Source organism: Protopterus annectens, chromosome 9.part0, assembly GCF_019279795.1.
Source record: "Protopterus annectens isolate FY-2018-M chromosome 9.part0, PAN1.0, whole genome shotgun sequence".
Taxonomy (NCBI): domain Eukaryota; kingdom Metazoa; phylum Chordata; order Ceratodontiformes; family Protopteridae; genus Protopterus; species Protopterus annectens.
Genome location: NC_056743.1, coordinates 1,379,796,125 through 1,379,822,583, shown reverse-complemented (window position 1 = coordinate 1,379,822,583; position 26,459 = coordinate 1,379,796,125). Strand labels below are relative to the sequence as shown.

The 26,459-nt window shown below is 39.2% G+C and overlaps 1 protein-coding gene across 1 annotated transcript in view; it reads left to right on the top strand.

Moving 5' to 3' along the window:
- LOC122810677 (vomeronasal type-2 receptor 26-like) overlaps positions 1-26,163 on the top strand; it is a 168,087-nt gene extending 141,924 nt beyond the window's left edge. Inside the window, exon 4 of the mRNA XM_044082247.1 lies at positions 25,272-26,163. Coding sequence (XP_043938182.1) covers positions 25,272-26,163 — 892 coding nt within the window. The remainder of the gene's footprint in view (positions 1-25,271) is intronic.
- Positions 26,164-26,459: the final 296 nt, after the last annotated feature.

The following is a 26,459-nucleotide window of genomic DNA, read 5'->3' as shown; positions in this document are numbered from 1 at the left end:
CCAGATAAGCTTTCACTGCGTACTATACAATACTGTGTGTCAGTACTTACACAACCTTAATCTTGAGAAATGTAATCTGTAATACATACAGGCATCACACAAAATAGTGGATGCAAGCAATGTGGACATACACCATACTTTGCTGTACAGGCCCAGAGCTTCAGTTAGTACTACAGTACACAGAGGATTTGCATTCAACATCGGTACCAATCAATAATCATAGATGTAGTGCTTCAGCCTCCAATGACACACCCTAGTTAAAACCAAGGGACTTAATCACACTGTATGCAATAGCACTTGTTCTGCCTAGCAACAGAATACACAGCTTTTGCTAGGATCAAAGCAAGGACCCAGGATACCATAACATAAACAGTTTCCCAGTAAGCTATCCCACAGATACATATCTTCGACGTATTCACAGACATATTGACCATCACAAGAGACTCTATTGCAACAAGTAGATGTAGGTGTGTATGAGTAAAGATATATATATATATATATATATATATATATATATATATATATATATATATACATATACACATCCATTTGTCTATATATATATATATATATATATATATATATATATATATATAGGTACATATACATTTCACCTTTCATAGTGAGAATATCAATTATACAAAGGATGTAAGGTGTACAGTAATGTAATAACATTGTACAGTCTTGGGATAAATGCATTGAATGTGTTCACTGCCCAGGTAGCTTTAGCAGGCCTTACTGGCTTCAACATTGCAAACTGAATGAACCACTCACAGTGTTTAACCACCACATGTCATATACCCGCACTGTATGCTGTCTTGTTTGTCACACACTAAAACCTACATACAAATATGCACATACTAACCTTCACCGACATATATATCTCCCCCCTTCGCAAACAGCTGCAATATGTCCCCTGCTCTATGCACATATACAGATGTGAATACATATGACACATATATATTTCTCTGTATGTGTGTGGCATACACACACATGGTCCACACTGCTGTAAGTCCCTGGACCTCACAGCTGAACTGTTGGGCCTTGCTGCAACACAAACAGGTGTCACATATGAACACAAGATAACATTAAGGGGGTATATATGGCAACAGATGCTAGATAAGCATACTAGACTGCTACAGCAGTTGCCAATTCTAAGCTACACTTTAATATGACTATCATGCATGTGTTGTTCCATCACACCCATGTTTATATAATGTCAGCGCTAATCCCCCCAACAGCCATTGGCCACACTACTGTACAGAACACAGATAACATGGATCAGATCTTTGACATTTAATGCTGAACTACACATTTCACAGGTATGTCTCACTGCCCACAGGTACACACAGTATTGTCCATAGCAGTAGTTAAGCAGAACATCTGTGCAGAAAGAAGTACTGCTGCCACATATGAATGTTTCACATTATGTAGACTATTCTTCAATAAGATCTACTACATGCCAGTAAATACATATGTGTCACATACCTTTCCTTTTTATAATTTGGTAATATTTCTTTTTTCTTCTCTCTCTCTCTCTCTCTCTCTCTCTCTCTCTCTCTCTCTGTCAGTCTCTGCAATAGAGTGATTGAGTTTGTTGGCAGAGATTGCAGCCTGCTTTTGTAGGAATCGCACATGAGCATGTGATGTCCTCTGCACCAATTAGTGTCGAACCATTTGCTAACTGCATGCAGCCTGCTGTGTAGTAATTGATGTAATCACTGCCATAGCAACCCAGTACTATAAATTGCTGACTCATGTAGGTGTGGCCCTTTCAGCTTTCCAAGATGGAGATCATCCTTGTTTGGTGTGGACATCATTGTTTAAGACAGAAGGTTGGTATAGTTCTTATATCAGATGCCAGGGGTGTAGCCAGAGATTTACATACTGTACTTAGACCTAATGTTGCTGCTTCCAGTACCCACTTGTCAGTGTAGAAATGTACTCACCCCTCAAAATGCTACCCCAAGATACATGGAAAGATGTACTTTCTTTTCAACTGTTACAATTAACTGTCATACAAAGCTAGTTATAGAGATGTATTCCTTTGGCACAATAATTGTTTATGAACTGCTATACTGTGAATATTCATTTACAGAGTTCTGAACAGTTTGTGCTTTTTTAGTGTTGACATTAGCACAAGCTGCTCAGAAAAACTGGACACATTTCAGTACAGTGAGTATACTTACCTAAATCCTTGGTAGACCCTGCACACACAGGTATATTCTACATTTGGGTAGGGTTGCAGAAGTACAGAGAGCATAAGTAGTATTGTGTGGATTTTATCTTGCTGGACTTACAGGGTCGCTCTGTACATGTTAGTTTATCAAGGCATGTAGTCTGTCTGCGTAACTCCCAACTGTGGACCTATCTACATGATAGCCAGAGAATAGCCTGTTATGTTTTGTCTGTGCACCTCACAGGTCTTTTCAGCAATAGAGCAATGACATTGTTACAGTTGATTGCTACCAGTACATGGCTACATCTATTTGTATTTCAGTGTTTTATTCCTACATAAGGGTATGTTTCCAAAACTCCTTCCAAAGCTATTTGCACAGTGTGTAATAGCAGAAAGGCTAATATGCCTCTGTGTTTCTGTTTCTGCCAGACCTCTCAACAAATCAGGTACATATTTGAACAGAATCAGGGAAAAGTCAAGAAAAACTCAGGGACAATCAGGGACACCTTTAAAATATTAATTCCATTAAGTTGAAACATTGAGAGAATCAGAGTATATGAATTAATACACCTTTTCTGAAGTAAAATAAGTGTCTGACTCTTATTTATTGTCAGTATTCATTAAGTGTAATTCACCACCTTTCTAACCAAAGTCAGTAGTTTTAGGAGGGATTCAGAGGGACAGAGCTAAAATTTGGGTCAAAATCAGGGGCGTCCCTGAAAATTAGGGACAGTTGAGAGGTATGGCCTCTGCCCTAAACAGATATGCCAGTGTTTGTCCTGCTGTGATACTGTGTGGGGTTGTTAGGTGATGGTGTAACATTATTTCCTGCTAGAATGGCTGCTTCTTGTATCACAGTCATGTAATATAATCCCACAACAACTGTTGGTCATCATCCACAGAACAAGTTGTGTGGTATGGTATTCCGAATTTTCCTTTACAGTCACTCATTCTGATGCATGATATAATTATTTAAGCACCAACTTGATGTATATCTATGATGGCTTAGTGGTACTTCATGTTGTGTAGTGTGTGCAAGGTCCAGGGGTCGAGACTTACAGAGGTGTTTTATTTTGTTCCTGAGCAGAACAAGGACCCTCACATACAGAGTGACTAAGGCACTTTTAAGCAGTTGTAAGCGGGTTTGTGTGGGTTTGTGCAATGCTGCGCATTGCTTAGCCAAGCGCAAACAAGTGCAAACCCGCGCAAACCCGCTAACTACTGCTTAATAGTGCTTACTCCCGCTCAACCCCGCGCTAATTTCTTTGAAAGAAAAGAAAAATGGGGAGATAGGAAGTGGTGAAAAAATGGCACAAAGAGGGAAAGACAGTATGTAAAATAGCTCTGGATGTGCAGGACAGGTGTAGGGAAGATCCTTAGCTGCCCATTTCTTCAACAGCAACAGCTGTGCATAAGCAATAAATTTGGAGGTAGATATGAACTCTTCAACCCCTGAGAGAGGGGTGAGGACAACAAAGTATGCTGTAATGCCAATTAAATAACATTTAATGTGTCCACTGGACATGTGCGCAAAATGGGCAGCTATGTATGGGGCGTAATTTTTTTTTGGGGAGCAGATTGCCCTTTTTTTTTCAGGTGAGAGTGGAATGTGGGGTAGGGGAAGTAGGTATATTTGGGGAGGTAGGATGGGGAGGTAAACAGACAAGACAAACAAGATGCATACAGGGGCAGTATATGACACATGTGGTGAGTAAACACCTTTGACATGGAGGGATGTTTGGAAATTGCAAGCCCATGAGCCCCCAGATGGAAACAGTGGGACTGAGGTCCCCACCCATGGGCAGTCACTACTGCACCTTCATGGCCCAGAAAGTGGTTGTGCTGGGGGCTGTGTAGGAGGGGCAGGTTGACCCATGAGTTGCACCACTCGGGCCTCAAGCTGGCATAGAGGTTCTGCAACAGAATGTTCAATCTCTCTATGCACCACAGCTAGGACCCTACGAAGGGTGATAGGTGCCTTTCTGCCCACGCTTGCACAGAGGGGCCGAGCCCCATCCCCTGCAGTGCTTCCACCCAAAGGTGGCACAGGGTCAATGGAGGAGGAGGTCCCAGGCTGGGCACAGCATCTGCTGGTGCCAGGTGCGATGGCCAGCTGAGGTGGGACAGTTGGGTCCGCTGGGACCGGCCTTCTCATACAAACTATGTTTTGGAGAGTTTAATAAAGCTATGGGTTAGTAACAGTCAACAGCATTGCCAATTTGTTATAACAGCAAGCAGAAGTATTCCCATTAACCCAACACACCAGATTTTCAACAGTTGAAAAGCAAGCATGACACATGCATATATAGAACAATAGTGGACATTACAACAGCATGCATGTTTAATTGATGGCAACAGGCCACTATATTGTGGTATTTGAACAGGGCACATGCATAGAAATAAATTCAAATATTTATAAACCAATAAGACATATGTCCCAACAAATATTTTGATATTAGACATACCAACTGAGGTGTGGAATTGCATTTTTTATGCACACACAGTAGAGTGGAAAAAGATATCTCAATTAACAACTTATATATCATTCTAGTTTTCACTACATTCCTATTAACTGCAGTTATATGTCCCTTACATGTATTATTACACTACCCAATGTCCTTATATTGTGCAATTGGATTTTGCTAGATCATTATATACATGAGCTATATCTTACATACAAACTGTCCAAGATGCAGATGTTACTGCAACATATTTTGAGAGTTGCTCACACACACTACTGCTAAGATGGTACACTGACAGCTGTACTTTCATATAATTATCTAGATATGCTCAGGTGAAAGTATCAGTTATATGTTAACAGCTCCCTACATTTCTGGCAGCACACTGACATTTCTGGGGAACACAATACCAAGCTACTCATGTGCCAGATTAACCTGTACATGCTGGCCATGAACCAACAGTTGAGGGCTGTACATATGCATACAAGCTACTGGCACTCCCTTCATCCATGTTATATGGGCCTACCCAAGTGTGGGTTGACACTGCTTAATACAACACTACTATTTGTAGAATGCAACAGTACAACAACATATCGAAGAAAATGACACAGACGCACTCCATGAATCATACATTTATTAAAGGATTATTACACCTTTATTTATTGGGTTAAAAGACGTTTTGAAGGCTCTCTCATCTATTTTATATAACAGTACATGCAGAATAATTACTAACCTGCCTCATGACGTAGCCTTTGCAGCCTATCTTCATGGGCTTGCAGGTTTATAGTCCGGTCACCTGCAGCTGTGAAGTAAATGCAGTGATATTGAGACATACCTATCGACAGTATAGACAAGCATAGCAATTCTTAACTACTTAATACAATGACTACTTACCCAGTACTGGGGCATTAGGCATCGTATGAGATTCCTGGATCCACCGGTCCAGTTCATCCCACCCACACTGCTTCAGGTCAGAATAATGGTGCCTGACCTGATCACCAGTCCGAGGAACAACAGTGGCATTGGTGAGATCATGGGCAAGACTGTTCCAGGCCTCCATTTTATATTGGGTACCCTGGTACTGGCCCTGCAGGAGTCTTTCCTCATGTTTGTGGACGAGGAGTCAAACCATAATTTTGGACTCCTGGATGCCCTAGCATTGCACTCTAAATCGAGTGCCTTCACCAACACCAGCCATGCTGACTGCAGAAGGAAGCTACAACCAGTTATAGCAAGTATTCCCACCTATGTAGCTTAAATATGCCTCATTTCCCGCACTTATTTGTGATTGGCCAGTTTTGGAAAAGCTCAGCTGTGGGCACGCCTGCTTAGCTGATGTTGACACAATGTTTAAAATTCCTTTGATAGATATGTGTCTGTTGAAAATGCATGTTTGTAAAATGCTGTCATGGCTTAGTGGTTAAGTGCTGCGACTATAGTGCACAGTATCCTGAGTATGAGCCCTGTCACTGCTTTTTATTTTCCTGCTGGGCAGACCTGACTGGTTAAGGAACAGTAAAGCAGGTGTGAGCATGTTTAACCGACTTTGCTCAATTTTGCCCGACTTTGCCCAACATTTCTCAACATTGCTCGACATTGATCAACGTTGCTTGACGTTGCTCAATGTTGCTCAGTGTTGCTCGACATTGCTCAACATTGCTCAGTGTTGCTTGATGTTGCCCGATGTTGCGCTGGTTAACATGGTGCGCAGCTGCGCACAATTGTATTTAAATATGCTCAATACTGATAAAATGTGCTTAGCAGTGCTTTATATTGCTTAAAACAGGTTACTCATGCCTCAGAATGCAGAAACATTTCACCTTCCTAAATATAATTCATGCACTACTACAGTTAACATTTCAATGCTTTTTACAAAACGTATACATAAAAAATGTCAGGAAATATTTTTGTATACAGATTTTCCACAGAAAATGGAATGTGCAGTAGTGGGACTCGAACCGGGATTTACTCCTCTTTGTGTGAAGGCTTTAACCACTACGCCATTGCTATGTTGCTTAATTTGCTTATATTTTTCTTATTTTCCTCTTCTGGTGTCTAAGCTGCTAACTGTAGCTAAGCAATGGGCATAACCTGCGCAAACCCGCGCAACTACGGGCAGCTATATCGGAAGAAACAAAATTATTTTTATTTTTTATTTTGTAAGTTGTTTAACATATGGGGGAGTGTAGTGTTACATTGTACACATGTGAGCGGACTCCCTCATGTAAATGGAAGTTGCGGCATTTTTTCATTGCAAGGGCATGGATTTTTGGACTGCTCGGCAGTCCGACATGCCCCCTACACTCGTCCACAATCCGTGTAAGCTTTAGAGTTGAGGCAGCATGCCCTCATTAATATGCATGGTGCGCTGCCATCATGCTCTTACACTGGCGCTTCTGTGTAAGACTAATCTAGTCTTACATGGAAGATTAATAAATCTGGGGGTGTATTTTTAAATTGCCTTATAGGAATATTTATTAAACTTTTAGGGTTGAACTTCCTAAATTCTAAACCTTGGATATTTCATGTTAACATGTTCATATATGTCCAACAGATGTAGGCTACTCTTGCAGTCTTTGTCTCATAAGAAAAATCTCTGGAATATTCCAGATTTTGTACCTTAATGTACATATGTCAGTTTGCAGATGTCAAAAACATTGCAACATTTTTTGTTTGCCATTTTTTTCATCAGGGTCTATATCCTAGATAATTCTGAATATGTAATAGTGTAGCACTGTGAGAGGATAAAGGCCAATGTGAAGCAGAAATATTGCACTGAAGCCAGAAACAGTAGCCCCACATCTTGCAGTCCAGATAAACCAGATAGCAAGGCAGTATGGCTGAAAAACTGTACCAAGTAGCACACAAAGAGCAACATGGCAAGCATAGTATGCTGACAAGCACACACACAAGCATGCACGTGCATACCACACTCACTTACTCACTGTCTCATACAATCTGTTGCTTATTGTTGCATTCAGTCATAGTGGACCAGCATGGCAGTATGCAGCATTATGAGGGCAGGTAGCTCATATTGCAGGGCACCTCTAGTAAGAATTTGTAGTGCCCACATTGCATATGCCCTTAGCAGTATCACCAGTTCAGACAAATTACTTTACACTAGGTGCATGAGAGGTGTATTGTCAAATGTCTGTAGTTTTGATGAGCCTGTTACATAACTGCACAATCCTGCCCTTTATTAAAGGCATAACTCAAATAAGGAGGCGTTCTGCTCTTGTTTTACATATTACCAGTAGACCTTAGGTGAGCTATCCATCCTATATCTACTGCCAACAACCAGTATTAGGATTGACAGTGATTTATCACTCACCAGTTATGAGTGGGAGGTGCAGGACTACTTGGTTTATAAAAGTTCTAGTGGTACTTTACAAGTGGCAGGGTTAGGACCCCCTTCACAGAGATGTATAGCTCATTAGTTGACATAGTTACAAGTCTGTAGTATTTTTTCTTTTAAGTGAGACCACTTTATTTGTAAAAGGCTGAGTTGGCCATTTCCCACCTCTCATAAAAAATGCTTAGCATTAATTTAATTTTATATGCTATATGGCACCTCATATATGGCAAATCAAGGAACATTTTTTTACATTAACAAGAGCACACCCAACAAACTTGAGTTCTCAGCAGTGGCAGCTGGTGACTTGAAACCAAGGGGGTATAATCTGAATGGGGTGTGTCACTATTACAGCAGGTCAATGACCATTGCCTGCGATCAAACAGCACATGGGGTCATTTACTTTCACCCACAGACTGCCTGCCCACTCTTTATAACCACTTTATTGACTATATACTTCTTAGATGTTGGACTGGAATCAACAAGTCCCGCTGCCTAAGATGAAATGAAGCCCTAGCCAAAGGACTCCACGGGGCCCCTGTTGCACAGTAGACATCCCAGAATCCCCCCAGCTAATGGTCTGGAAGAAGAAACCACAGCAACTGGGCAAAACCTATGCAAAGACAGGGTGTATATTCAGACTATACACAGAATGAGTCACAGTCAAAAACTCAACCCGAGAGCCAAGTACTGTTAGGAGGCATCTCTAGTGACTGACCACAGTGATCAGTTGTTATCACATTCAACATGCCCAGAATGTGACAGTCACTTATTGTGTAGCATGCCAACGTTAATGATGACAGGTTAAAACAATGTATGGCCAACATGTTGCTTTTAGATACACTGCAATGCCTCCTTCACATACAAAGTAACTTTCATCACAAACAATCCCTCTATCATACCTCTCAGCTGTCCAGATTTTCACAGAATATCTACATTTTTGCCTTATATTTATGGTCTGTTCCTCATAACATTTTTGGTTTTCTGGCAAATGACTGAAAATTAAAGTAACTGAATTATGACATACATTTGAGTTTCAGACTTCATATCCTTCAGAAAATATATGCTCACACAAATCCTTTTATTCAAGCAACTTTCTGAGTTTATAATAGCAATATTTAATTATGTTGCTATTTTTGGGCCTTTATCCCCCAGTTCTTTAGACTTTGCACAGGTGTCTTGTACTGAGTTTGAGAACTGTGCCCTCTATCTATCAATTACAGCAACTTGTAGACTTTGACTGTACAACTCAAAATACTGAAACAGATGAAATGAAGTAATACATACATAACTAACTGCCATACTGGTATGTATTTTCTCAACTTACTGCTGCATGAATATAACATGCAACACATTGCCTTCCCTCCATATAACTCTCAACCTCTTAGCTGAATAAAGTAGAAATCTGAAATATAATTGGACACAAAGGTTCAAGATCAAGAACAGCAGTGACATGAGAAGATATATTCTTCTGTGTGACCTTATATACTTAGAAAGTTGCCAGAGCAGGTTTTACATTAGCATGCCTTATCGAATACCATTAAATCTGAAGCTCAAATGTCTGTCATTATATAGAAAGTACAGTTCTCATTGATATGCCAGAATAGAACACAAACATTATGAGGAACAGACAAAAATATGAGCCGGAACTGTAAAAATTCGGCAAAAAGAGGGACAGTTGAAAGCATCCATGCTCTCTACTCATTACATAGGCTCAAAGGATCATAGGAGGTTACTAGGCTTTTGGCCTGGAGGCCCTTATAAGCCTAGCCGAGTTTAGCCCATATTTATATGTCAGCACCCAGAGCCCCTGTCCAGCAGAGACACAGGTGTAATCCAAGGAGTGTATTTTCTGTTTCCCATCCAGTTATCCAGGTTGCGCTTAAAAAGGGATGAGGTACTCTTCTTGATGTGGAGAGGGAGTCTATTCCACAGGTGAGGGAGCCTCTAGGACACAGAAATGTCCTGCCAACAAGCCCTATTGATATCACAGACCAGGTTGAGGTTGCACGTATGGGTTGCTCGAGTGGAGCTTGACTTGCGGCTATGCAGCAGTGCCATCAAGTGGGGTCTGAGATTGCTTTGTATGCCAGAGAGAAGACACCTCTGAGGAGTCTATATGAAACTGAGTAGAGGGACAGGGCTTTTAGCCTACCTGTGTAGGGTAGGCATTTGATACCCTGGATTTTCCTGGTGAGGAACGTCTGTGGGATCTCCAGCTGCTGCACGTGCTTTGTGAGGTACATGCCAAAGGGGGCGTTGTACTCAATAATTGGCCTTATAAGGGAAGAATACAGGGATCTTATGACCTCTTTGTCCCTGGATGAGATACCCTTACTTATGAGGTGGGCCATGTAGAAAGCTTTCTGTACAACAAATGCCCTGGATTCTCCTGGTGAGGAACCTCTGTGGGATCTCCAGCTGCTGCATGTGCTTTGTGAGGTACATTCCAAAGGGGGCATTGTACTCAATAATTGGCCTTATAAGGGAAGAATACAGGGATCTTATGATCTCTTTGTCCCTGGATGAGATACCCTTACTTATGTGGTGGGCCATGTCGAAAGCTTTCTGTACAACAGAAGCAACATGGTGGTCAAAAGTCAGGTTGCTCTCAACCTGGGTGCCCAAATCCCTCACTACTGATTGTGTACTTAAGGCATTGCTATTAATGTGATAATATTCAGATGGAGGCTATGTTTCTTGCACCAGTCATTTGTTTGGGTGAGACCCTCTTGGAGGACGTCCACATCACTTGAGGAAGTGATGACTATGCCCAGCTTGCAGTCATCTGCAAACTTAGTCAGCCATAGCCCACTGATTTTGGCCTGCACCTCAGAGAAGTATATCCTGAATAACAGAGGCCCCAAGACCAAACCCTGGGGTACACCCCTTGTTATGGGTCTATTGCTTGAGGTGGCTTCCTTTATTTTGATTAGGTGAGTTCTAACAGTGAGCCAGTTTGCTACCCATATGATAACATATGGATTGATGCCTAGTTGAGAGAGTTTATCTACTATGCCTGAGTGGGAAATAGTGTCAAAGGCTTTTGCCAGGTCAAGGTAGGTGGTGTCCACCGTCTTCCCCTTGTCCATAGCTTTGGTGACCGCCTCAAAGAAGTTGACCAGATTTAACAGATATGACCTCCCCTTGACAAAGCCAAACTGTGTGGGGTTGAGTGTTTGGAGGTTGCCAGTGTCCCTGTTAATGAGGTCCATGATAATCCGTTCCATGACCTTGCAGATCAGGCTAGTTAGGCTGATGGTTTTATAATTTCCTGGATCGGTGGACGCTCCGCCCTTGTGTAAAGGGATGAAAGTGGCTGTCCTCTACTTGGCTGGGACAAAGCTGGTACTCAGGCTTTGGTTGAATAGGGTGCCTAATGGTGCTGTAAGTTCATGCCTGAGTTCATGTACATATATTATATACCCACAAGTGACCGTCAATTTCAGCCACTGGTATAGTCACCACTGTTCACCTCAGAAGTATGATTGAGATTAAATGAATAAAGAAACACTGCCATACAAGAATGCATCCTCTGAGCTCACTCCTTTTAGAATACAGAATGCAACCCATTGCACCCCACACAAACACACACACACACACACACACACACACACACACACACACACACACACACACACACACACACACACACACACACACTCACACACACACAGACACACACACACACACACACACACACACACACACACACACACACACACACACACACACAAAGCTTCCTTCCACAGGAAGATTAATATAGACAAATGCTACGTGCGAAAGCCTTGACTTTAAACTCAACACCAAGAAATGCATTATAGTACATTTTGTGAAGTCTGCCTCCCAACAGCCTTAAAAGCTGATTCACTAGTCAGGGATCTGAGAAGTCACCTAGATAGTAACCTAGCCTTCAACTAATGTGTGTCCAAGGTAGTAAGAAAATCCTTCTATATTGCTGAATTTACAAGCAAGCACATGGCATCTAGAACCAAAGAGGTCATCATATTGCTGTGCTTGGACCTCATCAAGCCCATTATAGATGCCCCCTTTGGTATGTACCTGATCAGACACATACAGCAACTGAAACATCTGCAAAGGATCCTTAACAAAAAGAGTACAGGGAGTAAACACAATGTCATACACTGATTGCCTCAAAGCCCAGACTCTTTACTTGGTATCACACAGACTTCTAAGAGGTGATTTTTGCTTGGCATACTGGGCATCCCTAGACCCTGTTTTGATGAATCTTTTGCACATCCGCAAAACAAACAGCATCAGAACTATTAGATTATAAAGACCTAAATTTTGCTTGCAACATAAATAGGACATGTTGGAGATACAGATATGTTTCTCAGAGAATTCCCATCTTCTGTAACAGGCTCCCAGATCATGTGAAGCAGAGTTCCTACTTATCCCTATTTAAGTGCTACTTGGACCAATGTATGGGTAAACGGAAAGTCAACCCTGGTCTGGCTCCTTTGTCTCTGATCAACAGAGGCAGTCAATAAATCATCCCCTATAAATCAAATATGAATCAAGTTTGAGGGTCATATTTTGGTTGCATAATTAGGCTTTTAAAGGCCTTAGTGGTCATTAGCCTAATATATACCTATGAACCTATGACCAAACACACACCTAAATTATAAAGAAAAATACTTACCTTCCTGTATTATAGATAAGTGGCATACATAGGGTTTGCAAAAAAAAAAAAAAAAAAAAATATATATATATATATATATATATATATATATATATATATATATATATATATATATTAGCTCTACAGAATCCTGAAAGCCCAAAATCCGGAGACCAAAATCCTGAAAACACATCAGATACCAATACTTACTATATTCCAGCACACGTACATACAGAAATATATTACCCTTCAATTATACACAGGGGGGCAAGCCCACCTGCACCCCCCTCCACACACCGCCTGATACTTAAATATAACAACTCCAACATTGCACTTCAGTACACAGTGCAATCTCGGAGTGGATATATTTAAGTAGCAGGGGGTGTGCAGGGGCTTGTTCTCTGGAGAAGAGTAATATTGTTTGTGTTTTATTTGTTTTTGTATGTACTTGTGCTGGAATATAGTAAATGTTGGCATCCTGTGTATTTTCAGGATTTTGAGTTTTCAGGATTTTGAACTTTCAGGATTTTGGTCTCAGGATTTTGGTCTTCAGGATTTTGGGCTTTCAGGATTCTGAGCGCTACAGACTCCTGAAAGCCCAAAATCCTGAAGACCAAAATCCTGAGACCAAAATCCTGAAAGTTCAAAATCCTGAAAACTCAAAATCCTGAAAACACACAGGATGCCAACATTTACTATATTCCAGCACAAGTACACACAGAAACAAATAAAACATAAACAATATTACTCTTCTCCAAGTATAAGCAGGGGGGTAACCCCCACAACCCCTGCTACTTAAATATATCAACTCCGAGATTGCACTTTGCGTACTGAAGTACAACGTTGGAGTTGTTATATTTAAGTAGCAGTGGGTGTGGGGGTGCAGCCCCCCACATGGGGGATGCAGGTGGGCTTCCCCCTTGTATATAATTGAAGAGTAATATGTTTCTGTATGTACTTGTGCTGGAATATAGTAAGTATTGTATCTGGTGTGTTTTCAGGATTCTGATTTTTCAGGATTTTGGTCTCACGATTTTGGTCTTCAGGATTTTGGGCTTTCAGGATTATGTAGCAGTTATATATATATATATATATATATATATATATATATATATATATATATATTAAAGCATTTAAAATAAGCAACTTAAACTTAATCCTGTGCTTCAATCTACAGAAGTAGTCAATATATATTCTTTTTTCACTTACAGGCTGGCTCAGTAATCTGAGACAGCCTGACCAAACAGAAATGAATCCTTGCTGCTTTATACTGCAGCCAAGGAGCACCTTTTTAAAGCTATTTTTTGGTGTTCTAGATAATTACCTTATGCCTGCTGTAAAATGCATAGAATGCCAGGTTGTTTTGAAAACAGAAAGACTAAATGCATGTTGTTTCCAGGACACCATAGTGTGAAAAAGATGTAACAGTACCAAGAAGCCAGCAAAGTGGTACCATAAAAAAACACTTTTGTTGTTGAAAAAAAGTTTAGCATTTAAATCTTTCCATATACCTATACAAAGTCATAAGGGACTTCATCAGAACTAAACTGGCTCCCTCTTGTATGTATTTTATGTCCATCATCACCTCTTGCAATTAATTGACTCAGTCATATTTAGAAATATTTAACAATAACCTGATGATAAAAATACAGTTGATGAAATAAAACCTGTCATTGAAAACAATTACCAAATCACTATAAAATCCCTCTATAATATATGTATTACGTTGAAAATAAAAATACATTTGTGTAGCTAAAGTACAAGTTGGCACACCAACTGCATCTTTCAAGTAAAAATGGACTATAAAAATTATAAAATTTATTTTGCTACAGTGCAAACAGGCTTAGTGGTGTTGAGTGGCCATCAGCACTCCGGACAGTACTTAGTGCTTACTGGAGGTTGCAGAGTACCTGTAGTATTTCCCTATCAGCCGTGTACTAGTTCAATATCATGCAGTCCATGATTTGTTATATGTGGTCTAAACTCCCTTCTTCTCCTTGGACGAGGTCTATCAGGAGCAGCAGCATAGATTTGAGGTTGTTGCACATAGACATACAAGAGAGAAGCAGTAGCCCCTAACATTGCTTTTTTTTTCTAAGTGTGATGATGGCTGTATTCCAGTAGGTTTTGGTATTAATGACAAAGGGCTATACCATCTCTACATGGTTACTTTATAGCTTCCTGAATAGCTCTGCCATATTGGATTGGTTAATTAGCATGTGATTCTGTTGCTTATGCTTTCATTAGCATGCTGTGCTATTTACCTTTGTTTGTATAGAGCCATGTAAGGAATACAAAATAGTGTTGTCTCACTTGCTCATTGCTCCACAAAATGCACACAACAGTAGCAAGGAAATTAGCTGTTCATGAATCTGGCTCATAGCCACCTACTGTGCACACCCTCTTCTGTTAGATTAGGATGAAAGTTAAATAACAGATAGGCACAGTCATATATTTCACATTGCTGCTGTTGTGCATCTACACAGCATGCCTCCTTACCCCTACCTCAAAAATACAGCAACTTTCTAGGTACCCCTCAGATTACAATCTGGGATGAATTTAAAGGGCAAACAAAACACAGTAACACGTTTCTAATTGCTCCTTCCTGATTCATTTCCATTGAATTCTTACCTATGCCTACCCAAAAGATAGCCACCTGTATAAATGCCTGATGCTTGATGGTGAGTGCATATGTGATGAGCATATTTAAACAATCTTATCTTGGTTTGTGATTTACTGTGGAGTTGACTGGTAAGAGAAGTTTTATTTGAATTTCAATTGTATTTGCTATCACTGTTTTTAACTGTAGGTAGGAAGGGATAACTTGTTAACAAGATTTACTTTGATTCATATTGTGATGTTTTACCTTTAATTTCACTGTTGGTTGTTAGAAAAGGATATATTTTAGACAGGCAAGCTCTAGCCACCCCAAGGGACCTAGATAGCTATAAATTCATGCAGACTGCAGAGAGAAAATTCTTGAGCATATCTAAACAATCCTACCTAAGTTTGTGACTTACTGTGGTGTTGAATGGTAAGAGAAGTTTTATTTGAATTTATATTGTATTTGTTATCACAGTTTTAACTGTTTGTAGGTAGGAAAGGATAGCTTGTTAATAAGATTTACTTTGATTCATATTTTGTTGTTTTACCTTTAATTTCACTGTTGGTTGTTAGAAAGGAATAGGCGTTTGACAGGCAAGTTCTAGCCACCTCAAGGGGCCTAGACAGCTATAAATTCACACAGATTACAGAGAGGAAAATCTTGAGCATATCTAAATAATCCTTACTTGGCTTGTGATTTATTGATCATTACTGTTAAAAAAGTGCAACTGTGATCGATAGTGATCAGAAGCTACTGCGTGCATGACATAAAGGAATTACAACGTCTATCTGGCTTGCAGAACTTGCATGGTCAGAACATCTTTACTGTACTTAAGTTATTAATTTAGTTGTATATTGCTAGTGTGATTTATTTTTTTTATCATAGAAGTAGATTTAAGTTCTCTTTGAATTCTGTGGTTATTGTTTTTTATTAGCCTTTTACAATATTTTATTCATTTGAAGCTAAATATGAATTCCTTAAATGAGTATGCAATTAACGATTTAATGTACAAATATCTTGTACAGTGTAATAAGTGCTATGCATATTTAAAGATAACAGTTGATAACACTGGTGATCTGTGTTCCTTGTGTCAAAAGTTGGATGATTTGCTTACCATTGTTAGTAGTAAATCTAGACTTAATGATGATTGCACTTGTGCAATTGGCATGGCTTGGAGAACTGTTGCTTCATATATTAATGACTGGCCTGATGAACTAAATAATGTTAGACATAGAACAAATGCAACACATTTAGGAAATGATGCATCTATTGTCTGCAAAGATCATTCAACCCCTATGAAACAAGAGGATGCACCTGACAACTTTGGAATTCTGGATGCAAGTATTCAGCAATCTGAGGATCCAGTTTGCTTAGAAGGAAACAAAAAAGAAAGAAAGGAAGAAGTTCATAACAAATACGACAGAAAAATAAACTGATTAATTGTTGTAAAGGAAAGAGAATACATAGTAAAAAGGACACTGCTTTGTTACGTAACACACAGGTTACAGAGAATGATGATATTTTTCTATCAGAAAACCTTCAGTCTATAGAAAAAGGCATCATCTGTCCAACAGAGAAGGTAGAAAAAAAGAGGCAAGGGGCAGGTGAAAAGGAAGAAATCAAAACTGAACATGGAAGGACTGAAGAACATTACTGTTAAGAAAAAAAAGAAGAGAAAGACAGATGCTGACTGCATGGCTCAAGCTGTGGATTTACAATTCCAGCTGGATAAGAATTTAATACACAATGAAAACAGTGGGATTGATAAGACTAATAGTGATGAAGATCTATCCTTCATAATAATTGATAGAGCAGATATTACTGTATTAGAAGCTGAAGATTCGTCAGAGATGGCCAGCACAGATATTCTTTTAAGTGGAGATTCAATTATTATAAGAAATGATACTTATATTTGCAGAGAAGATAATGAACACTGAATAGTGTTATGCTTGCCAGGAGCAAGAACAAAAGCTGTAATACAAGCCTTGGAATGCCTTAATGTAAGGAAGTATGGATCCATTTTTATTCACATTGGTACAAATCATGTCATCTGCAAGGATTCTATGACTCTTAGTAGGGAACTGATAGATAGTATAGCTTGTACTGGTGTTAGGACAGATTTTTCACAATTCACCTATAGAAAGGATAGTCAGGTCACTGTGAATGAAAGGATATTTTGAATAAATACCTACATGGAAAAAATGTCCTCTTTTAAAAAATGGAAATGTCACCTACTGTGCACCCCCTCTTCTATTAGATTAGGATGAAAGTTAAATAACAAATAGGCACAGACATATATTTCACATTGCTGTGGTTGTGCATCTACACAGCATGCCTCCTTACATAGGTTCATAGGTAGGTACCAGGCTATCGGCTCAAGGGCCTACACAAGCCTAACCAACAAGATTCCCTGGCTTATGCCACCCAAGAAAGTTATTTTCCTGTGCCACTGTCGAGCAGAGACACAGAAGTGATCCCCGGGGTGTATTTCCTATTTCCCATCCACTCATTAAGATTTTTCTTGAAGAGTGCTAATGAAGAACTTTGCTTGACATAGATGGGTAGCCTGTTCCAGAGTATGGGAAGTCTCTGGGACAGGAATCTATCCCTCCAGCATGTCCTGTTTATTGTGGTGACAAGGTTTAGGTCCCTAGGGCATGTAGCTCAGAGGGATTGGGATTTCTTTAGGTGTAGCATGTCCAACAGCTCTGGGTTTGACATAGCTTTATATTATTAGGCAGAGATCACCTTGGAGTAGACGATATGCTACAGAGTAAAGCTGGAGTTTTTTGAGGCAGTCAGTGTAGGGCATTTGTTTAAGGTCAGTAATCCTCTTTGTGAGGTACTTCTGTGGCCTTTCCAGCTGCTGCAGATGACTTGTGAGGTACATTCCAAAAGGGGCATTGTACTCTATAATGGGTCTAATGAGTGTAGAGTAGTAGAGGGGAACAATGACCTCTTTTTTCCTGGATGAGAAGCCTAATTTTGGGCACACATGTGTTCAGACAGGATGGCCTGCATTTGTCAAGATCAGTGAAGCAAATCTTTTGCAGCAGATATTTTGCAATATTTGACAAACACTAGCCAGGATTTTTGCCAGGTCAAAAATTTAACAGTTCACAGATAGCAACATTTGATGCATCTCTGATGGTTGTTAATCCTAGGAGAACTCATACTAAAGTTTTTTTATTGGAAAATGTACTACTTTCCCACAAGATTGATGCTGTTATTGTTTGTGAAACATGATTAAAGAACAATGACTGGAAACCAGTTATGTCAGGTTACAAATGGTTTTACTGTAACAGACATTCTAACAAAAAATCAGGTGGAAGTGTTATGATAGGGATTAAAGATAATTATGAGACTTGTGATTATTACATGTTCACTGATAACACAAATACTATAGACTGTGTAACTGTGTCAATAAAGACAACCCTGGAACATATAACAATTTTGGAGTGTATAGACCTCCAAAGTCAAGTGCAGATGACCTAGAGGAATTCATACATTTCCTGCATGAAACACAGGAGGGAAGAATAATATTAGCAGGGGACTTAACTTTACCAGAAACTGACTGGAATAATACTGATTTAACAATGTTAGTAAGGAAATTATTCACAGTGTATATTCAGGAACAACAATTGCTTCAGATTGTAAAAAAAATAAAAACTACCAGGGGATGGAACATACTGGGCATTGTCTGTGTTCCTAAAGAAATTACTGTTACTTCAAGTCAAGTTTTACAACCATTGATGTGATTATAAAGGTTAATTTGTTACTAGATAAGTCTGCCAAACTGAAATCTAAATCAATGCACAGAAGGTTAATTACAGATTATATGGAAGCAAAACAGTCACTATGTAAAACTAACTGGAGTGAGGTGTTCAGTGGAAAAACTGCAGAGGGAATGTGTAACGTTTTGTTTGAGTGCAAAAACTCAAAAAAAAGTTTAACATCAGGGTCTAGGCATACAACATCAGGGGGTATATTTCTATAAGAACAAGATATCTGATTAAGGTGCGAGACAAAAAATGTAAGAAATGGAAGAGAGGTTGAACTACAACTTTGAAAACTGAAATAAAAAAGCTGGACAAACAGGTTAAGCATAGTGTGTGAGACAAGATCAAGAAAAATTTGAGGAAAATTTATACAAAGATATTAAGCATAATATGAAACCTTTTTATAGATACAGAAGATGTGGAAGGAGTAAAGACACTCATATTGATAAAGTGTGTGCAGATTCTAAGTTTATTCTCAGACACAAGAGATTATAGATATATTTACAAAATCTAATGCAAAATAGTTTGACTCCACAAAAGGGATGGCAAATTGTCCTAGCAACATCCAGGTAACCCCAGATACTGGAATCAAATTAGATTATATTGAAAAAGAACTGTGCAAACTGGATCCAAACAAAGCACAGGGAGGAGACAGAATTAGTAACAATGACCTGAGAACTCTTCAGCAACATCTTACGGTACCATTATAACTATTATTCACTAGGTCATATAAATATGAGGAGATTCCTCAAGATTGGAGGCATGCGATTATTAAACCTGTCTTTAAGGGAAAGGGGAGTAGGACAAACCCAAAGTCATATAGACCCGTAAGTCTACTGTCATGTTGTGGAAAAATAATGTAGAAGGTAATATTGGATAAGTTATTGTCAGAACGGGATAGGGTGGGACTTGAAACTATATATCAGCATGCATATGCTGAAAACAGATCTATTACCACCTATAGCATGATGTTCTATAACAATATAATAACAGCTATGAATGAAAAATTGTGCTGTGATGTAATTTATATAGATTTAACTTCAGCATTTGATAGGGTCATACACAAAATGCTGATCAATAAATTAGTACAACTAGGTATTGATGTACTCTTGATAAGATGGATAGCTGCATGGCTTACAAATAGGTCATAGGTTGATAAGTGTTTACTAGGCTAATGACCACAGGTGCCTTTTTAAGCCTAGCCATGTATCCCAAATCTCTGATAAGTTCTGATACCCTTGATAAGTGTAAGCATGGGCCTGGGAAATGAACCATTTACAGGTTACCTGTGTCCATTAGAGACATAAGTGTCAAAGCAGGGATGAATTTCCAGTTTTCCACCCAGTTGTCCAAGTTACACTTGAATTGGTATAGGGAGGAACTCTGCTTCAAATGGATGGGGAGCCTATTCCATAGATGGAGTAGTCTCTGGGATACATACCTATCTCTCCAGTAGGTCCTATTTATATCACAGGCAAGGTTTAAGTCTTTAGAGCAGGTAATTCTGGTGCTGTTTGTTTTGTGGATATGCAGGAGTTCCATCAGAGTCGGGTCTGACAATGCCCTGCATGCCAGGCATAGATCTCCCTTCAAAAGCCTGTAGGAGACAGAATACAGGGACAGGACCTTGAGGCGGTCTGCATAGGACATATTACTTACGCCCTGTATTCTTTTAGTGAGGAACCTTTGTGGATGTTCTAATTGTTGGATATGCCTGGTTAGGTACACATCAAAGGGGGCATTGTTCTCAATTATATATCTGATGAATGCCAAATACAGTGGAACAATGACTTCCTTGGACTTAGATGCTGTACCTTTGTTTATAAGTTGTGCAGTATAGAATGATTTCCTCACCACTGCCAACATGTGATGATCAAAGGTTAGATTACTATTTGTGTGTGTCCCTAAGTCCCTGACTACTGAGTCATCTCTAAGGGGTGTGTTATAAATATGATAGATACCAGGGATGGATGACTTCCCAAAGGATACTACTATACATTTCCTGACATTTAGTTTTAGTCCATGGCTCTGACACCAGTTGTTTGTATGTGTCAGCCCCTCCTGGAGAACATTTGTGTCAGTGTGAGATTCAGTGGCAGCTCCTAATTTGCAATCATCTGCAAATTTAGTCAGCCAGAGACCACTGACATTGGCCTTGACTTCTGAGAAGTAAATGACAAAAAGGAGCAGTCCAAGGACTGATCCCTGATGGACTGCACTTTTGACTGGCCTCTTTGTAGAGGTGGACTCCCCAATTCTAACTTCCTGGATCCTGTCTGTGAGCTAGTTGGCTATCCACCGGCTGACATACGGGTTTGTACCTAAGCTCTTGTGTTTGTCAACAATGCCAGAGTGGGGTATTGTGTCAAATGCCTTGGCCAGGTCAAGGTAGGCAGTGTGAATGATTTTGCCCTCATCCATTGCTTTGTTGACCTTCTCAAAGAGGTCCACCAGGTTGAGTAGGCATGATGTGCCCTTGACGAAACCAAACTAGGTTGGGTCCAGTGCCTGGAAGTTTACTATATCTTTCTTGATCATCTCCATGATAATTCTTTCTATGGCTTTACATATAAGACTAGTGAGACTTATGTGTCTGTAGTTTCCAGGGTATGTAGATGGCCCAACTTTGTGCAGAAGGATGTCTGTTGCCTTTCTCCATTCATGAGACACAAAGCCTGTTTGCAAGCTATACTTAAATAGTAATTCCAGAGGTGCTGAGACGTCATGTTTTATGCTGTTTAGAAGGCATCTTAGGATATTGTCTGGGCCCATTGATGCAGTGTTCTTGGTCATAAAGAGAGCATTAAAGACCTGTTTCAAAGTTATAGTAGGGGAGTTATAGTTGATGATATTTCCTGAGGGAAGGTTGAGGGGGAAAGAGGGGTAAAGTTGAAGCTGAATTTATCAGCCAGGAGGTTTGCTATATCTTCTGGCTCAGTATAGGTGGCTCCGTTTACAATGGGCTCTGCACACAATTGTGTATTGCCTTTGAGGTTGCAGATATAGGTAAAGAATGCCTTGTCACTGTCCTTGGCCTGGGATGCCAAACTTACCTCAAATTTGGCTTTGGTAGACTTTATTTGTCCTCTGAGTTGTTTGTTTAGTTTGATGAGAGTGCTTTTATCTGCTGGGTGCTACACCTCCTAATTTTTGCCATGATTGTCTTCCTCATGTTATACAGCCAATTGATTTCGTGATACCTCCAGGGTGGCTTGTTTTTTGTGTTAGTTCTGTACTTCTTTCTGGTGGGTACAGCTGCCTCTGTTCAGCAATTAGAATGCTTGTACCAGACTTCTGTAAACAGTTCTACATAGGCAGAATTGTTCTCTGGGTTTATGGGGGCTTACATTTTTTCAGTTTCTCACTTAATAGCAGGAAGTTAGCCTTAGAATAGTTCCTGAATATTCCAGGTTTAGCTGGGGGACTAGGTTTTATATTTACTTCAAAGGAGGCCATTTTGTGGTCTGACCTTGCCAGGGAAGACATTACAGTAGGGGGTGTGCAGCAGTCTTCCATATTAGTGAGGATCAGATCAAGTATTGTTGCACCCCCGGTTGGTGTATTGGCAATCTTGTCCATGGAGTTTGTGTTTACAAAAATCAAGGAATCTCTGTGCATGTATATTTGGTGTCGTATAGGATTCCAAGTTAATAGTGGGATAATTAAAGTCACCTATGAATATGGTATTGGATTGGATGGTTAGTGTTTCTAATAACTTTATATACATGGTATGGGTTTTCTGGGTCATAGAGGGAGACCTATAGCTTGCAAGAACATGGTATTGGATTTTACCTAAGGTGAATTGAACATGGAGCAGTAATATCTTTAGATTTTCTTGGTTTTGATTTGCTATGTCAGAAGCACTTTCAGTTTGGCATTACCTAAAAAAGGCAACATGGGTGAAGACAATGTTTTAGCTAATATTCAAATGCCTAAAGGGAAGAGGTTCAGACCATCTTTGGCAAAGCAGTATAGACTGTTGACTGTCTACTTCCATGCTGACAAATATTGCACCCCCTTAGAATGACACCAAAAACTAAGCCAGATATTAAAGTCAATCATCTTTTGTTCATAATGAGGCATCATCCTTGGAGAAGGTAAAATGTTGCTCAATACTAGGCTCATACCAGCTGAGACACATATTTCAAGAGCTCCATGATGTCTCTCTTCATATAGTCTAGGGAGGTATGTCTCAAGTCATTTACTCCCACATGGACTATAACTGAATCATATTGGTAATTGTGGTCCAGTGACCTGAGTGCATGTGTAATGTGGTGGATCCTAGCCCCTGATAAGCAACCGACCATAATTTTCTCCTTACGCAGCCTGGTGAGAGGGACATCAGTGTGTCTCACAATGGAGTATCCAATGACTAGAATGTTGGATTGTGCGGTGACTTCCCTTATGGGCAGAGAGTTAGAGGCTCCATGAGATGTTGCTCTATGTGTTGCTGTGGGTATTATTTTGAAAGAGTGCATTTGGGACTGCTACAGGAATGTCAAGTATCGTACAGCAACTAGACGGGTGAAATCCTTGGTTACAGTCACAGTGTCCCACAGGCCTCTGCCCTAGGCCTTTACTTGTTTAGATTGTAAATTTCAGACCTAATTTTTCATCTGAGGTGTCCTACAGACTATTTGCAGATGATCTGAAAATGTGTAAACTGATTACATGTGTTACAGACAATGCATGTCTGCAAAATAACTTGACTAAATTGACCATTTGGGCACATGAGTATAATACGCTGATAACTACATCCAAAACTAAGCATGTGAGATTTGGAAGACATAACTTGAAAAGTGAATATTTAATATTTAATACAGCACACAGTGACTGAAACTGTAGGCTCATTTAAGGACCTGGGTATATGGGTAGATTCAGCTATGGATTTATCAACCAATTAGTTAATGATAGTTATAGAACTATAGGTTGTATGATTTACAAAGTCTTGGAAATCAAAAATTATGAAGTCATTGTTTGTTAGTTACATTAGACCCAAACTTGAGTATGAAATAACAATATGGAAACCCTATAAGAAAACAAGCAATATTAAACTGGAAAGAATATAGCAAAAATATACTAAGGGCATCCGCAGATGTGAAAATTTAAGCTATTATGAAAGACTAAAATATCTGAACTCATACAGTGTCTCTTACAGATATCTAAGAGGAGATATTATTCTAGTATATAGGGCATTTAGAGACAACTACCTCTGGGAATGTTTGAGGTTATCAAAAAGTACTAGAAAATCATCAGACAACCTATATAGAAGATTTTATAGTAATGAGAAGTGTACTAATTGATTCTCTGACAAAGTAGCTGATGCATGGAACAGACTACCAAATTATATTAAAGCAAGTGCTAGTTTAATACCTCATGAAACTTCCAAACAAACAAATGAAAATAGCTGTAATAAGGCAAAATAATAAAAAACAAATGGCTAAAAACACAAAATGAGTTTATTACATAAAAATCCAACTGATAAGCGCTTTCATTCTCTTCATGGAACTTCTTCAGGTCTGAAGAAGTTCCATGAAGGGAATGAAAACGCTTACCAGTTGGATGTTTATGTAATAAACTCATTTTGTATTTTTAGCCATTTGTTTTTTATTATTCAAGTACTAGTTTAGATATTTTAAGAACAGCCTGGACACTTATTATGGGAACAAATGTTTTGGTATATTGGCAAGCTAGAAGGACATTAATGCCCATGCATTAAATATTTGTATCTGTGTGTGTGTGTGTGTGTGTGTGTGTGTGTGTGTGTGTGTGTGTGTGTGTGTGTGTGTGTGTGCGTGTGTGTGCGTGTGTGTGTGTGTGTGTGTGTGTGTGTGTGTCTGTGTGTGAGTATGTGAGGCCTACCTGTTCATTAGATTCTTGATATAATATTCAGTCACAGTGCTATGTGTAAATTGTTATGCAAAATCCCAATCTGTGTTTTCTTCCTATAAATTAATTCATATTGCAATATTTCTTCTTTTTGACAAAAAGATGAAGGGAAGGAAACAATGGGAAAAGCAAACTAGTGAGAGAAAGAGATGAATATTGTTTTTCTTTTATTTTGCTTATGCTAATTTTTCTTGCTTTCCCCATAGTATTAGACTGCCATTTGAAGTGCTCTGAAGGTTTGCTTTTATTTTCTGTATGTTACTTTTTCTCACATTTCCTGTAGGCTTAGATTACTGTTTGAAGTATCCTGAACATTTTATTTTTTTTTTATGTTATTTTTCTTAATTTTCTTTTAGGATCAGATTACTGTTTGAAGTGTCCAGAAGATCACTGGTCAAACAGACAGCAGGATCAGTGCATCCAGAAATCTATTGAGTTCCTTGCATATGATGATTTCTTGGGTGGCTCTTTGGCAGTTGCTGCAATATTGTGTTTTTTTATTACTGCTTCTGTTTTGCTCATTTTTATTAAGCATCGTGATACCCCTATAGTGAAAGCAAACAACAGTGGACTCAGTTTTCTGTTACTAGTGACACTTAAACTTTGCTTCCTCTGGTCACTGACATTCATTGGTGCCCCAGTGAAGCTAGCATGCGTTATCCGACAGACTATATTTGGAATCATTTTCTCAGTCAGTATTTCCTGTATTCTTGCAAAGACCATAACTGTCGTCATTGCCTTCAAAGCAACAGATCCAAACAGTAAACTACGAAAATGGGTTGGATCTGTTCTTCCAGCTTACACTATCCTGTTCTGCTCTGCAGTGCAACTCATTCTGTGTACTGTTTGGTTAATGGATGCTCCACCTTTTCCAGAACAAAACACAAAGTCATCAGTGTATAAAATTATAATCGAGTGCAATGAAGGCAAGAAGGAATATTTTTATTTGTTGCTTGGTTACATGGGGAGCTTAGCCAGCATATGTTTTGTAGTTGCTTACCTTGCTAGAAAGTTACCTGATAGCTTTAATGAAGCCAGGCATATTACATTTAGCATGCTTGTTTTTCTTTCTGTTTGGTTGTCATTCATCCCAGCATATGTTAGCACTGAAGGCAAATACACAGTGGCAGTAGAAATTTTTGCAATTTTAACTTCTAGTCTCGGAATGCTTAGTTGCATATTTTTTGGAAAGTGTTATATTATATTGCTAAGGCCTGAAGCTAACACCAAAAAACATCTGATGGGGAAGAAAGGGTAATACATAAATAAGAATCATACTGTAAATATTTTTCTCACAAAAATGAGAAACATTGTGTGGTCTATAAAGCACTAAAATATAGTATATTCAGGAAACAGGTGATTATGATGAGTGCTACTGGGCAATATCAGACTACCAGAAGAGGTGTTCTGAGGTTTAACACATACATGGCTTCAGTGCTCCTGAAGGTCTTGTACCAGTGTTACCCAAATGGAGGGATTTATTACAGTCAGAAATACAGCTGATATCAATCTGTCTATCTCTGTCTGTTGATCTATCTATCTATTATGGACTCT